Source organism: Struthio camelus, chromosome 1 (genome assembly GCF_040807025.1).
Source record: "Struthio camelus isolate bStrCam1 chromosome 1, bStrCam1.hap1, whole genome shotgun sequence".
NCBI lineage: Eukaryota > Metazoa > Chordata > Aves > Struthioniformes > Struthionidae > Struthio > Struthio camelus.
The window spans coordinates 100481921-100494274 of NC_090942.1; the positions used below are offsets into that span (position 1 = coordinate 100481921).

The window sequence follows — 12354 nt, forward strand, 5'->3', positions numbered from 1 at the left end:
TAGGTAAGAGATGTTTCATTACTCACCCTGCATTTCATACTTCCCCACGACAGACATCCATGACTCAATCAACTTCGAGATGAGTTAACAGAATATGCGTTTGGCTAAGAACCATTTTCAATTGGAAGAGTTTGAAAATAGATGTTAATAAGTTTGTCTGTCTTGAATTAATGCCCTTTAACTTGTAAGGGAGGCACATTTTTTCTCATGCAGTCATTTTTAAACAATACAGTACTGCCAAAAATGGCCTACTTTAAGAGTAGTAACTAACAAATGAGCATATCACCTTTTCAAGTATCATGAGTATTCCTGATATAAAGATACTAAAGGTTTTCAAGTTTTTTTTTTTTATAGGGCAAATAATGAGGTTAGCAAAAGCCTCTAAGATACCACTGAGGCTCAGTACACAAAACAAGAAACTAAGCTTATTAAAATGTTTCTTGACTCTTAATGTAGACAAATCTAGAATTTGTAACAGAAAAATCCTCTTATGCAAGTTGGGGGCTGATCACGGATTCTCTAGTAGGTAGGTAGATCTGAGTTCTTTAAAAAAGTTAGCCAACAGACATGAGAAAGAAGTGATCACTGGGCCACAGATATAACTAATCAGGCTCTTTAAGAGACACTTAACTGCACCCACTTGTAAAGAAGCCCATGAACTCTTTTCTTATTGCACTGGGCACCCAGGGTCTAATTCAATCCTGCAATGTGCCAAATACTTCCTCAAGGATTTTAGATATCCTCTACTCTCAGTCATATCAATACGAACAGTTGCTGTGCAATACCTTGGGCTTGAGCTCAAGAGAAGGAGTGATGCCAATTAATGCAGAGGTGATAAGACTGCCATAGCTTATTTTTCAGTATTTGTCCCTATCAGGAGGCATATTTACATTATGCAAAGTAGATGCAAAACCAAGGCTAATAGTTAAAATGAGAAACGGCTGTGGATTTTGTATCTTTATACACATCTGTTTAGTATCACAGGCAGAAAATAATTTTTGAGGCTTTGACTATTACTACTGATGGCCTCATTTAAGAACTGCAGAATAATCTTCATGTGCATTTTTGCTACAGAAAGTAAGAATCATTTTCCTATATATCATTGCTTAAAATCTCAAAGCCATATAGTTTCATTACTTTATCTTAGGGGGAAGGAAGATGATGTTTTTTTAAGCCCTCCTCCAATGCTGTCACACAGTGGAGAAAAAAATAATTAAATTCAGTTACTTTTCCTGGACATTCTTCTCTTCGTGTACACTCACAGAGCTTGCCCAGGATCGACTAATAACAGTAAGAGACTAACCCATCAGGTGGGTTTTCCAGGTTCACAATGGAATCCTGGTACATACAATGCATCAGATATTAACCTGAAATTACGTCTGTGCTGCCTGACCATTCAAAAATAAAAAAATGAAAGTTCCCTTTTAAGAAATGCTCTTATATAGAGACCATGAATCTTATCCATACAAAAGTTAAGCTTAGCTCAGTCAGCACATTACCACTGACTATAATCTTTCATATACATATTCTATGATAAAGATATGTATATATCTTTACATATTCCCAGAATGTTTGTTTCTTACATACCTCCTACATTTAAGTTTCCCCTGTAGTCTATTATGCTAGATCAAATTAGGAAAAAAACAGTCAAATCTACTTTTGCATCAAACATACCAGAAAAATAGTGAAGACATAATTATCATGAACAACTATGATTAAAATGAACAAAGACGTGATTGAACTATTTGTTCACTAGTTTTCTGATCTACCAAAATTTTAGCTGACTGTAAAGTCAATACATTTTTTCAATATATGTACTCCACACAATGTAAGGAATCAGGCAGTAAACAGAGATTAGGGTTAAGAGCTTCCATTATAAAAACGGGATAGTTTTATGATTCTCTCATGAGAAATACGAGCGAATCGTGGTGAAAATGCACAATGTTTCATCACACGCTAGATACAAATACAAAACATTTCAATACGTCCTTGAGCTCTACGCTGGCTGCACTCAAAACAGAAAAATTCAAAATGTGTTATTCCTATACGTTACAACTGAGGTTCTGATCACAGTTACCTGTCTGCTTGCTTGGGAAGTTTTATTCCATATATAAGATAACTTATCAACTTATTTTTCATTTGTGCTATGTATTAAGATTACTCTTCTTTTCAAATACTATTTATTGTTGGTTCTTTCTGTGTGTCATTTTTCCCATTTTGTTTGAAGTCTTACATTCATTGCACAATCTTTTACTTAAAAATCACATCTTTTTCCTAATCAAGCAAACAATATTCCTGAGCTGACTCACAGAAAACGTGCTGTTAAAACATCTGGAATTGTTCGACACAAAATAAAAGAAGAATAAAAGAAAGAAATAAGCCAACATATTAATTTTATGAGCAGCAAGATTGTTTTCTGCAGAAAGCACCATACCTACTTCTTGAATTAAAAAAATCTTGCTCCTACAATATAAGTTAATATTTAAAAAGTCTTACTCTAGCATATAAACTGCATTACTGTAGAATCTGCAAAGAAAACTAACTTGCGAACACGCAGCCACTGTTAATAAAGCCCAAGCACAGCAGATATTCTGAGCGCAACCTACTAAAAAAAATTGTACCAATTTTTGTGTTATTTTAAGATGGCTAAAGTTAATTCACTGAATTTAATGCTCAAGCAAAGAATGGAATAGACAGGAGGAAGAGAAACTTATTTATGTCAAAAGATTACAAAACATTAAAAAAGCTTCAGGAAATTATCAAAGTACCCTCTAATCTTCTTTGCATGTTACATTTCAACAAATGGAACTGGACCTCTTCACTCATCATCTCCATCAATATCTCATTCTATCCCTTTTGTTCTGAATAATTCAAATTTAACTGTATGAATCAAAACATAATTCCACTCCTTTTCAGTTAACGGTTATTTGCTACTCTGCACAAATTTCTGAGATCTTCTTTACTGTAGGTTTAGACAAGTATGTCTAAGAAGTATGTCTTCCAGCCTGATTTCTGATCAAGCGTTCTTTGGGTAGCAGGATTATCACTACAGCTTGTCTGTTTTTATAAACAGGCTTTCATTTACTTTTGCAAAGACAGCCAAAAGAGCTTTAATTAACTAAATAGCAAGTGTGCCACTTGAAAGTGATTATTCACCAATTTCCTTTTCATTTCTTTATAGAATAAAAGCAGATTCTTGTTCTTTCATGTTTCTAATTTTTACTGAAAAACGATGTCATAGAACATTAGGAAAAGAAAAACATGTATTTTTACAATCGGAAGTTAAAATTAGATATATTAATATACTTAGATAAACTTTTCATAAAAACGGCCACTTTCTTCTAAAGGCTTTCTCTGTGCTTCCTCATGTATGGACTAGCTGCCCCACAAAGGCTAGCGTTGAAGACACCCTAAAACCCAATAACTAATCACTGAACATAGAATACCTCTAAGAAGCAAAGACAAGTCTTTCTAAAAATCAACCACACGTTCTACAGCAAGTGATGAAAGATCCCTTCAGGAGCATTCCCTTCTACGTGGTAAATTCAGCAGTCAATGCTGTCTATACCTCAAGATCCTAAAAGTTGCTTGATAGCAACAGCTGGGCTCTATCACCCCTAGGAATACAGCTCTATTTAAAGCTGGCAACCATAGCTGGCCTACACAAGCACAGCAGTTCCCCAAACAGACCGTTCAGAGAAGTACAGGGAAGAGATGTGAGAAACCGGACTGTTGTGAAGCAGGAACACTACTACTGCTTCCATCCATACTGCCAAGCCAGATTGAATATACCCAGACCTCTCTGACCAAGTATCACATTTTCAGGAAACCACACATTCTTCCCAGCTCATGCTGTCATCCTATAATGCCTTTTGAAGCTGAAACTGAACACAGACACCTGTGCCAGTATAGCCACTGCATCAGTTGTCTCCTGTAGTCCTAGCAACATTACTGTGGCTAGTTTTAATCACAAAGGAAATTAACATATAACAAATGGAAAGTGTTGAGGCCTCATTCCCCACAGCCCTGTGCTTTTTGAGAGCGTTCACACCTGCACAAAGTGGGTGTAAATGTTATAGCAGCCTGATCTAGCAGCATCGTCACATACACTTTTCACAGGTATAAATGATTACACAAAGTGCAACAAGGATGAGATCAGACTGTAGATTTTCCCTCACACTAGCTGAGCTCTGCTCAAATACGACTGCCAATACATTACTCACGAGAAAACGCTTAAAAGAGGTTTTGCACTAACACAGAAAAACCTGCCTGATTTTATAACAGAGTAACACAAAAGAAAAGTGCACATATTACCCCTCTTCTACCTAACTAGATATGAATCAAGGATCTAAACTAATAATAAGAATTTAGAAACCATTATTTTCTTATTTAAGGCCTTTTTGTGGTTTTAAATCCTTGGCTTTGTCCACCATTTGAATAAATAGCTGGCCTTTAGATTATTTTGGTACTAATACTTCATTTGTTCTCAGTTGCTAATACTCTCCCAAGTAGTGAAGATGATCAAAAATACTTAAATAAGAAACTGAAATATTGCCTTACAACAATTGGAGTTACACAGCCTATTTGCTTTTATATTGAGAACAAGCTGTCATAACACCACCCTACCGCTTGAAACCTCCACATGTTCTCACCTGCCCTCTGCAACAAGAGTCTCTTTGTCTGAGAGGTCTGTTTGTCTAAATAATATTCCTTGTTTAATTTAGACTAAAACCAAAAATAGCAAGTGGCTTATGGCTCACTAAACTTGCACTAAAGCTCAATTACTTATATGATTCAGGTATGCTAAATGGTTTCTTAAAACTGTTTTGGTTTACATCTGGCTTTACATCAGGCCTAAAAAATAGGGAGGGGAGAAGAGGGAGGAAATTCTCACCATAACATAAAAGCTTCCAAAAAAATCTCATTGCATTTCCTCCTCCCACACAAACCCATCCAATCAGTCATACACACTTTTTCCTCAGAAGAGGCCTCTTCATTCTAATACACCTATAGCCAAATTCCATTCCCAGTTATGGTATTATAAGTTTGTTAATGTTTACACTGAAAGAGAAAATGTTCTCTCTCTTCTAGGGAAAACACAGGAGTCGAACACTCAAAAAAGCAAAGGAAAGGCTTATTTTCCTAAAAAATCTACTGAGGAGACCATCTAAAAAATACATGTAAATAAATACATGAGAGTAAAGGGTTCTGCTGAATTCTTTTGCCTTGACCTGTACAAGTTTAGAATAAAGCTATCAATATATTTGATCTTTAAAACACGTTGACATAGCTTCAGTATAGGGGTTAACAGATCATGACAGAACAGCTTGATAGTACTTTGAACCAAATCGTTCAAATCACAATTTACTAAAGACAAAAAAAAAAAAAAATTGAAAAACAGGACAAATCAGAGGATTCTCAATAGGAGCTAATAACTTTCACCACAAGGTGACAAGTTCAAATCCATCCCACCCTGCTGAAGGTTACCAACCTTATCACTCAACAGCTACAGTTATCTACGTGAAGTGAACCAGTAACCAAAAATGTCTCTACGAAAAGAGCTATTAACATCCTTTTCTAAATCTGTACATTCTACTTGTCCAATAATAAAACCATCCACCAAAACAATCTTAACTTATCCAAACAAAATTGGCCTGAATTAAAAATATACTCTTCCTGACTGTTTTCTCAATCAATAAAACCTCCTCTCTGGAGACACAAACAACTTACTAGGCTAGGCTGAGTTGCAAGCATCCTAACTTCCTGTAAATAAACAGTTACTTTCTGGCACAACATAAAGTAATTGAAAGAAGGAGGGTAAGCTACCTCACACAGGACAGAAGCACACAAATGGCTGTTACTGTGTTGCAGCTGACATAATTCAACACTACAGTAATGCTCACCTCTAATTTCTTAATGAAACTGTACAGAATAAAGAGGGTATGGGCCAGAAAGTTCAGTATTAGAAAGGTCTCTACTGAGAATGCTGTGTACTTTGATGGGTCAGTTCAGTGATTTAATTAAAGAACCCTGACTGTTCTCAGCTGTCAATATAGACTACAGACAGAATAGAAATGGAACACTTTATAAAACACACTAATGATCCACAGCTTTGCATGACAAGGAACAATATGAACAGCAACAAAGGAGAACCTGACCTATCACGTGAAATAGAGGTGCAAGACCTCCCTAGAAGACTCACAGAAGGTAAGAATTCTGCATTAACCAAAGTATTTAAGTATGCTGTTAAATCGAGACGTACACAATTTCAGTCAAGATACCAGACACCTAACCGAGCAAGAGAGGTTAGCAAGACTTTCTGTGCAGAAACAGGAATGGTTGTAAGATCTCCTTGAAGGACTTCCTTGAGTGCATTTCCCTACATACACTCTTTTTACTTCATCATCCCAAAAACAGCCTCAATTGTTCTCTTTCCACCCTCAAGTGTTGCGCACTACCTAAGAAATATCCACCTTTCATGTGATTTGCCTCTTTAACTTTTGCAATGCCACTTAAAAGTGAGCAGCCAACTCATTTTACGCATGCACCAATTAAGAAATTTATAAAAATTAGTATACACATTGATTTTATACTTTTCATCTTCTCCACAAACAAGGGACATTCAGCATAAGGCATGCAACATTAAAACAAATAACGAACAAACCATTTAAACAAAAACAAGTCTCATCTCAGGATGTATCCTTTTAAGGAAATGATTTATAGGCGAGCAGAGGAAAGCTCAAACTTGTCTCCCATACTGAGAAACAGTTATGTTAGCCTGGAAGACCACATCCAACATCCTGAAGGAATCCAAATGTAACCTACCCATTGACACTTCATTCCTCCTCTATTCTTTTCATTGTAACTTATGCGCCTGATTTCTACACCTGGCTAGCATATTTGTTTAAAAAAAAACTGCCAGCCTATACAGTCTGGAAAACAGCAAGACAAACGGAAGTTTGGACTTCACAGAAATGATGCCTTCCTGCTTCAGTCTACTTCCAAATAAACAACAAAGGGAAAGAAAACCCAAACCCTCAAAGATAGAGAAAAGCCTTTTAAAATGAATAGATGTACCTGACTCAATAATTTTAATAAGTTTGTGTTTATAATCTTTAAAAAATAAAATCTGCAGCAAAAATAACTTAACTACTTTATACATGGAAAAAACTTCTATGCATTCAATAGTTAGTCTAGTTTGCAGATTTTATTCAATACAATCTCTCACTTCATTAAGAGGACTATGAAAGAATATAATATTTTACTAGATACACCATACTCAGAAGATAGATGTTACTTATATACACTAAACAATTAAAAAAGCTTTAAATCATATATTCTCTTTTAAAAATACATTTAGCAAGATTCATCCCATTGTATTAGGCACGGAACACAAGATTGAGAGGAATCACCATGACACTGTGAGCTTTTGTTTTACCCATTAGTACATTTTCTGACTGGAGCACTATCTTGTTTGAGTCATAGGATCTTTGAGAGCCAAAATTCATGACAAATTCTTAACAACGGAGTAATTTAGGTGTCTTCTTAACAATGGTGTAGTTTAGGCGTCTTCAGTGAAAATGCAAATAAAAATCACCTTTATGTCAGCTTTGGTTCCTGAATGTACTACTATTATAAAAGTAAAAAGATTATTCAATAACCCTAATAGATTAAAAATATGCCAATCAAATACATACAGAAAATGCTTTCAAATGCAGCCAATTTCTCTTTTTCATGACCTTTTATCCAGCAACCACAGAGACACTAACAAAAAAACAAAACAGGAAAGCAAGGTTGAAAACCACAAAAACTGGCCAGGTGTCAACATATGAGAAGCTTTTGGTTTGCTTTTTTTAAATTGACAACACTTTAATTTGACTGTCTTTTAAAAAGATGTCTTGAAAAAACACTTCCAAACGACTGCTCCTATCTTTATAATACAACTTTAACAAGTTATCTACTTAGATTAACGTAAACTTCTTTGGAAGCAAAGAAGCTAAAAAAAAATTAACAGTACTAACTCACCAAGAATTAAAATTATTAAGGATGTTAAATTGCTGTAGCGAAAGCAAATATCTGATCATAGGGCTGAGCAAATGAATATATTTTCATTTAACTTTAAACTAGGACATGCATATACATAAAACATTGCCAGTAAATGAAACAGGGTGCACTGAAGTCACAGAGAAGATGTAGACTTTAACTTGCAATAGCATGAAGCATTAACTACTAGAATAATGCTTCCAAATTTGTGTTTGTTCATTTAAGTTTCCAATCTTATTTTCTGCTGTATGTCAGAATCAAGTTTGTATAGGAAACATATCTACCAATTTTAACATAGGAGACATGATTCTTCAGTATTCATTTCTCCAAGCTTCAAATCTCATCAGGTAGCAATAAAGCCAGCATTACTGTTACTTTCTGAAATACAAATTTCCGAGATCCTAAAGTAGTTATAGGAAGTTTGTGCTCTGCACTACTATGCTTTGCCTCTAACACTTTCCTCTCCAATCATCTCACAAGAATGGCTTCAATGACATTAAATATGGTAACTGCATCTTTTTCAAAAATTGTGAGCTTCACAAGACACATCATCACATCATCACTGTTACCCTTACACAGGACCTGAAGTAGGTAACTGGAGAGAAGAAAGTAACTCGTAACAACTAGATACAGTTACCAAGACACTGTTTGAATGACTATATAGTGCTTATTGCAGGCCTTGTTTTTGAAAAAGTGACATTGAAACTGGCTTCAATTTATTGCTAATCATAAGCAAAACCACAAGTAAATTTGCGTTTCATACAACATAGGGAAGTCAAAATAAAACCTGTTTATATAATGCAGTCATTTATGTCAAGTTTCCCTTACTATAAAAAGTTCTCATTTCCTTTGTAATGTAATGACTTCTGTACATACTACAAATGGGTTAGTAAAAGAAGAATCCATTGGCTCAATGCTGAACAATTCTTCCAGAAGTTCTGGTAAGACTACATCTTCAGTGAAAACATTCTTTTATATACTTACTAAAAAAAATCCCAGAACATTTATTAAAATCTTTACTTACACTAAGATAGTTCAAACTGCACACTTTGTTCCTTTTAGGTAAACTATTCTAAGTCTCTTAACAATTGGACAGTCTTTAAAAAAGTCCTTAGATATTAAGCAAGCTTCAGAGAAGTTATCAAGCATAGTAGGGCTATCACAGTATACTCATTACCTATAATCATTGCTAAAGATCTGGAAGGAACATATGTATAAAGCAAACATAGCAGTGACATCTACAAGAACTCAAGATACTTAACCACTTCTAGCATCATTCACCAACTGTAAAACTATATTGCAACCCTGCCTGTAAGCTCAGGTGCAAACAGAACAGCAGGAATCCAGTCCCTCATATGCTTCCTCTCCATCTCCCGTTTCCCCACCATCGCCTTTGAAAAGGGAAGACTCTGGAAACAGTGTCATGCAACTTTAATTTGAATAGATCTAAAGATACATCACACATGGCAGATGCTAAGTACCACAACACAGAACAACTTCTGTACCCCTTTCCAAAGCAAAACCACAGATTTTGTAAGGAACTTCCTGAAATATCATTTAAAAAATATATATTATGTAATAATATCAAATATTAAAAACCTCCTTACTCATCACCAAAGGAGAACACACAAAGCAGAGATTAATCCCTGCTATCAGAATTGAATTACTGCAAATCAAGAATCCATTAGGTTTCTCAGAAGATTCTCAGCACGAGGCTAACATTATTATCACCTTATGCTAACATCACACAGTTTCTCAAAAATACGGATATTGTTTTGTTACATTTCATCACTTGTGAAAGCACTAACTCAATATCCATCATGGGTCCCTCAGTTTTCAGAAGTGGGCTAGAGAGGTCAAGCTCTGGCCAGATAAGAGTCTCCCTCTGCTAGATGAACAATTACATATTGTAAGGCCCTCTGAACAAGTAATTACAATGAAATGAATGTTTTATGAAGGAAATGGACTCAGTTTGAAAGGTCACATAAAGTGACAGATAAGAACACATAGTGGAACAAATCCAGCAAATTACTGCTTGACCTGCAAGGTCAACAAATTCAAACAATAATATTTCTGCTCTTTAAATAATTAAAAATGTCAAAACACAATGGCCACAAACACTGTTAAGAATGCAGACAGGCAACACAATCTACTTTATCAATATTTCACTTACCTATCCTGTGACTGCTCCTCATACATTCTCTCTTTTCCTTCTTTGAAAAGTCTTATAGCCCGTTTTGATTTTTTCATAAGACTGTCAATGTAGATTTTAAAATATTCATTCTCACTGAGTTGTGCAAGTTTCTGGTTGTCATCGTATTTGCTCAGTATAAGTCTCAAATGTTGATAAGTGTCTGGTAAAATGTCAAGTATGTAAGGCGGGCTGTTTTTCAGTTGAAGCTTTGGATTTTGGCACAGTCTTACCTAGAAGTAAAAACAAGAGAATGTTTAAAGAGAATAAATATGTTGGGGAAAAGCTAATCAGATGTATTAAAATTAATAGGTGCAAGCATATTTCTCCAACCCCCAGGCACAAAGAATTAAATCCTACTTCAAATATATCCCGAGGAATCTCAGTAGAGTCTCTACTGTCAAAGGTATGTGAAAATAATAAATAAAAATAAATAAAAATAAATAAAAATAAATAAAAATAAATAAAAATAAATAAAAATAAATAAAAATAAATAAAAATGCAAAAAGCCTCACTTCTAAAGAGGTGACTCCATCTTTCTCCACATTTATGTAGTTTGGAGTTTTGTTTTTTTAAGTAAGAGTGTCTTTGCCCGTCAACTATATGCTACGGAGCATATTATCAGAATACGGTGAGCACCTAATGTCAAGAGCAGTAATTTCCTACAGTTCTGTTTGCTGGAGGCAAACTTCTCTATGGATTTTCAAATGTCTAGTAAGAACTGATGTTATAACCTAGTCTTCATCAATTAGCTCTCTCTTTTCTCTATCCAACAACGTACCTCCTTAAAACTCACAGGAATTTGAAGTTTGAGATTTCTATACATATGGAATGGGTCTGAATATGGTCACTGGCTCAAAAGCTACTAGGACAAACAGAAATTAACAGTCTCTCATAAAGAGAAATTGTAATCTAGGAAGTAAAACATTATAAACTCAAGTGTTTTTCAGTTCATGGTTGCAACAGAAAATAATCTTTGTGGACCTGGAGTCCTTATGTTTCTAAATGGTACATAATATATATTATTCAATAAATTTAATTTAAAAAATAATCTTCAGATGAATTGTTGAACACCTTTACATGACTCTAGCGTCCATTGGAAATGTTTCTGGAAGGAAAAGGTACTGTTCTTGTTTCCTGACCAGTTACATATACCAGTTCAGGGCAATTATCTCCTGGCTACCTACCTTCTTTGGCAGTTGTGTTTGTAATGTTCTGTAACAAAGAGTGGATGTATCAAAAGTAACAGACAGTTTTTAAGTGCTATGGCGCCAAGCTACCAAAGCAGTGATTCCGCGCTTCAACTAAAGCGCTCCAGAGTAACACACTCTGCACCCGTGTGCAGCTGTACATGCTCAAATACTCATGAAAAAAATCATGCCCATGTGGTATAAAGGTTTTACAGGTATAATGTGGGGATGGCATGTTACATATTAATGACTTTGACATTCTTTTGAGGCAACTAACAAGGCTGTAAAAATATCTTAATATTGATGAAAATAGACTCCTACTCCTACTAAGGTACCAACTTCCAAAAAAGTGCAGAATCTGAGCAATTCCAGATGAGGAAAAAAAAAAGTTTCCTGTTACATACATCTCACTGCAAACTCAAAGCTATATCCCACTTCTACCACTGAAAACTCCCCATCTCTAGACCTACACCATTATGAAATTCACTACCTTGAAACTGTTTATGCACCGCAAACAGCAAAGCAAGCATATAATTGCTTTTTGTCTGAATGAAATATTTACACAAAAACACATCAGGAAACTAGGTGTAGGGAACTGGGGTCCTGGTTAACACAGGGGGGATAGAAGAGTGGACTAAAGTCAAGTACTAACAACTTGAAGAGAATATGCCATTCTAACACCATTAGAACAGTGAAGACTCTTCACTATCTACAGAAACATTAACACCATTCAAATAAAGTATTTAAAATACGACATATGCAATAACATCCCTCATTTTACTGGCCCATTGCTACTTAGAAATTTTTATTATTCTTTCAGCTACTATACCAAGTAGTGGATCAGGAACCTGACTAATGTTGTAAACCAGATAGACAGTGCCTCCCACAGAGAAATTTATAGTCTCAGTAGGAAACAAAAAGCAGATGGAT

General features: G+C 35.1%; 1 protein-coding gene across 6 annotated transcripts in view; it reads right to left on the reverse strand.

The window, feature by feature from the left end:
• The window catches only part of CBLB (Cbl proto-oncogene B), a 144613-nt gene that overhangs the window by 123073 nt on the left and 9186 nt on the right, over window positions 1-12354 (reverse strand). For all 6 annotated transcript variants that reach the window (XM_068907604.1, XM_068907643.1, XM_068907622.1 and 3 more), the window contains exon 3: window positions 10217-10467. In XM_068907604.1, coding sequence (XP_068763705.1) covers window positions 10217-10467 — 251 coding nt within the window. The remainder of the gene's footprint in view (window positions 1-10216; window positions 10468-12354) is intronic.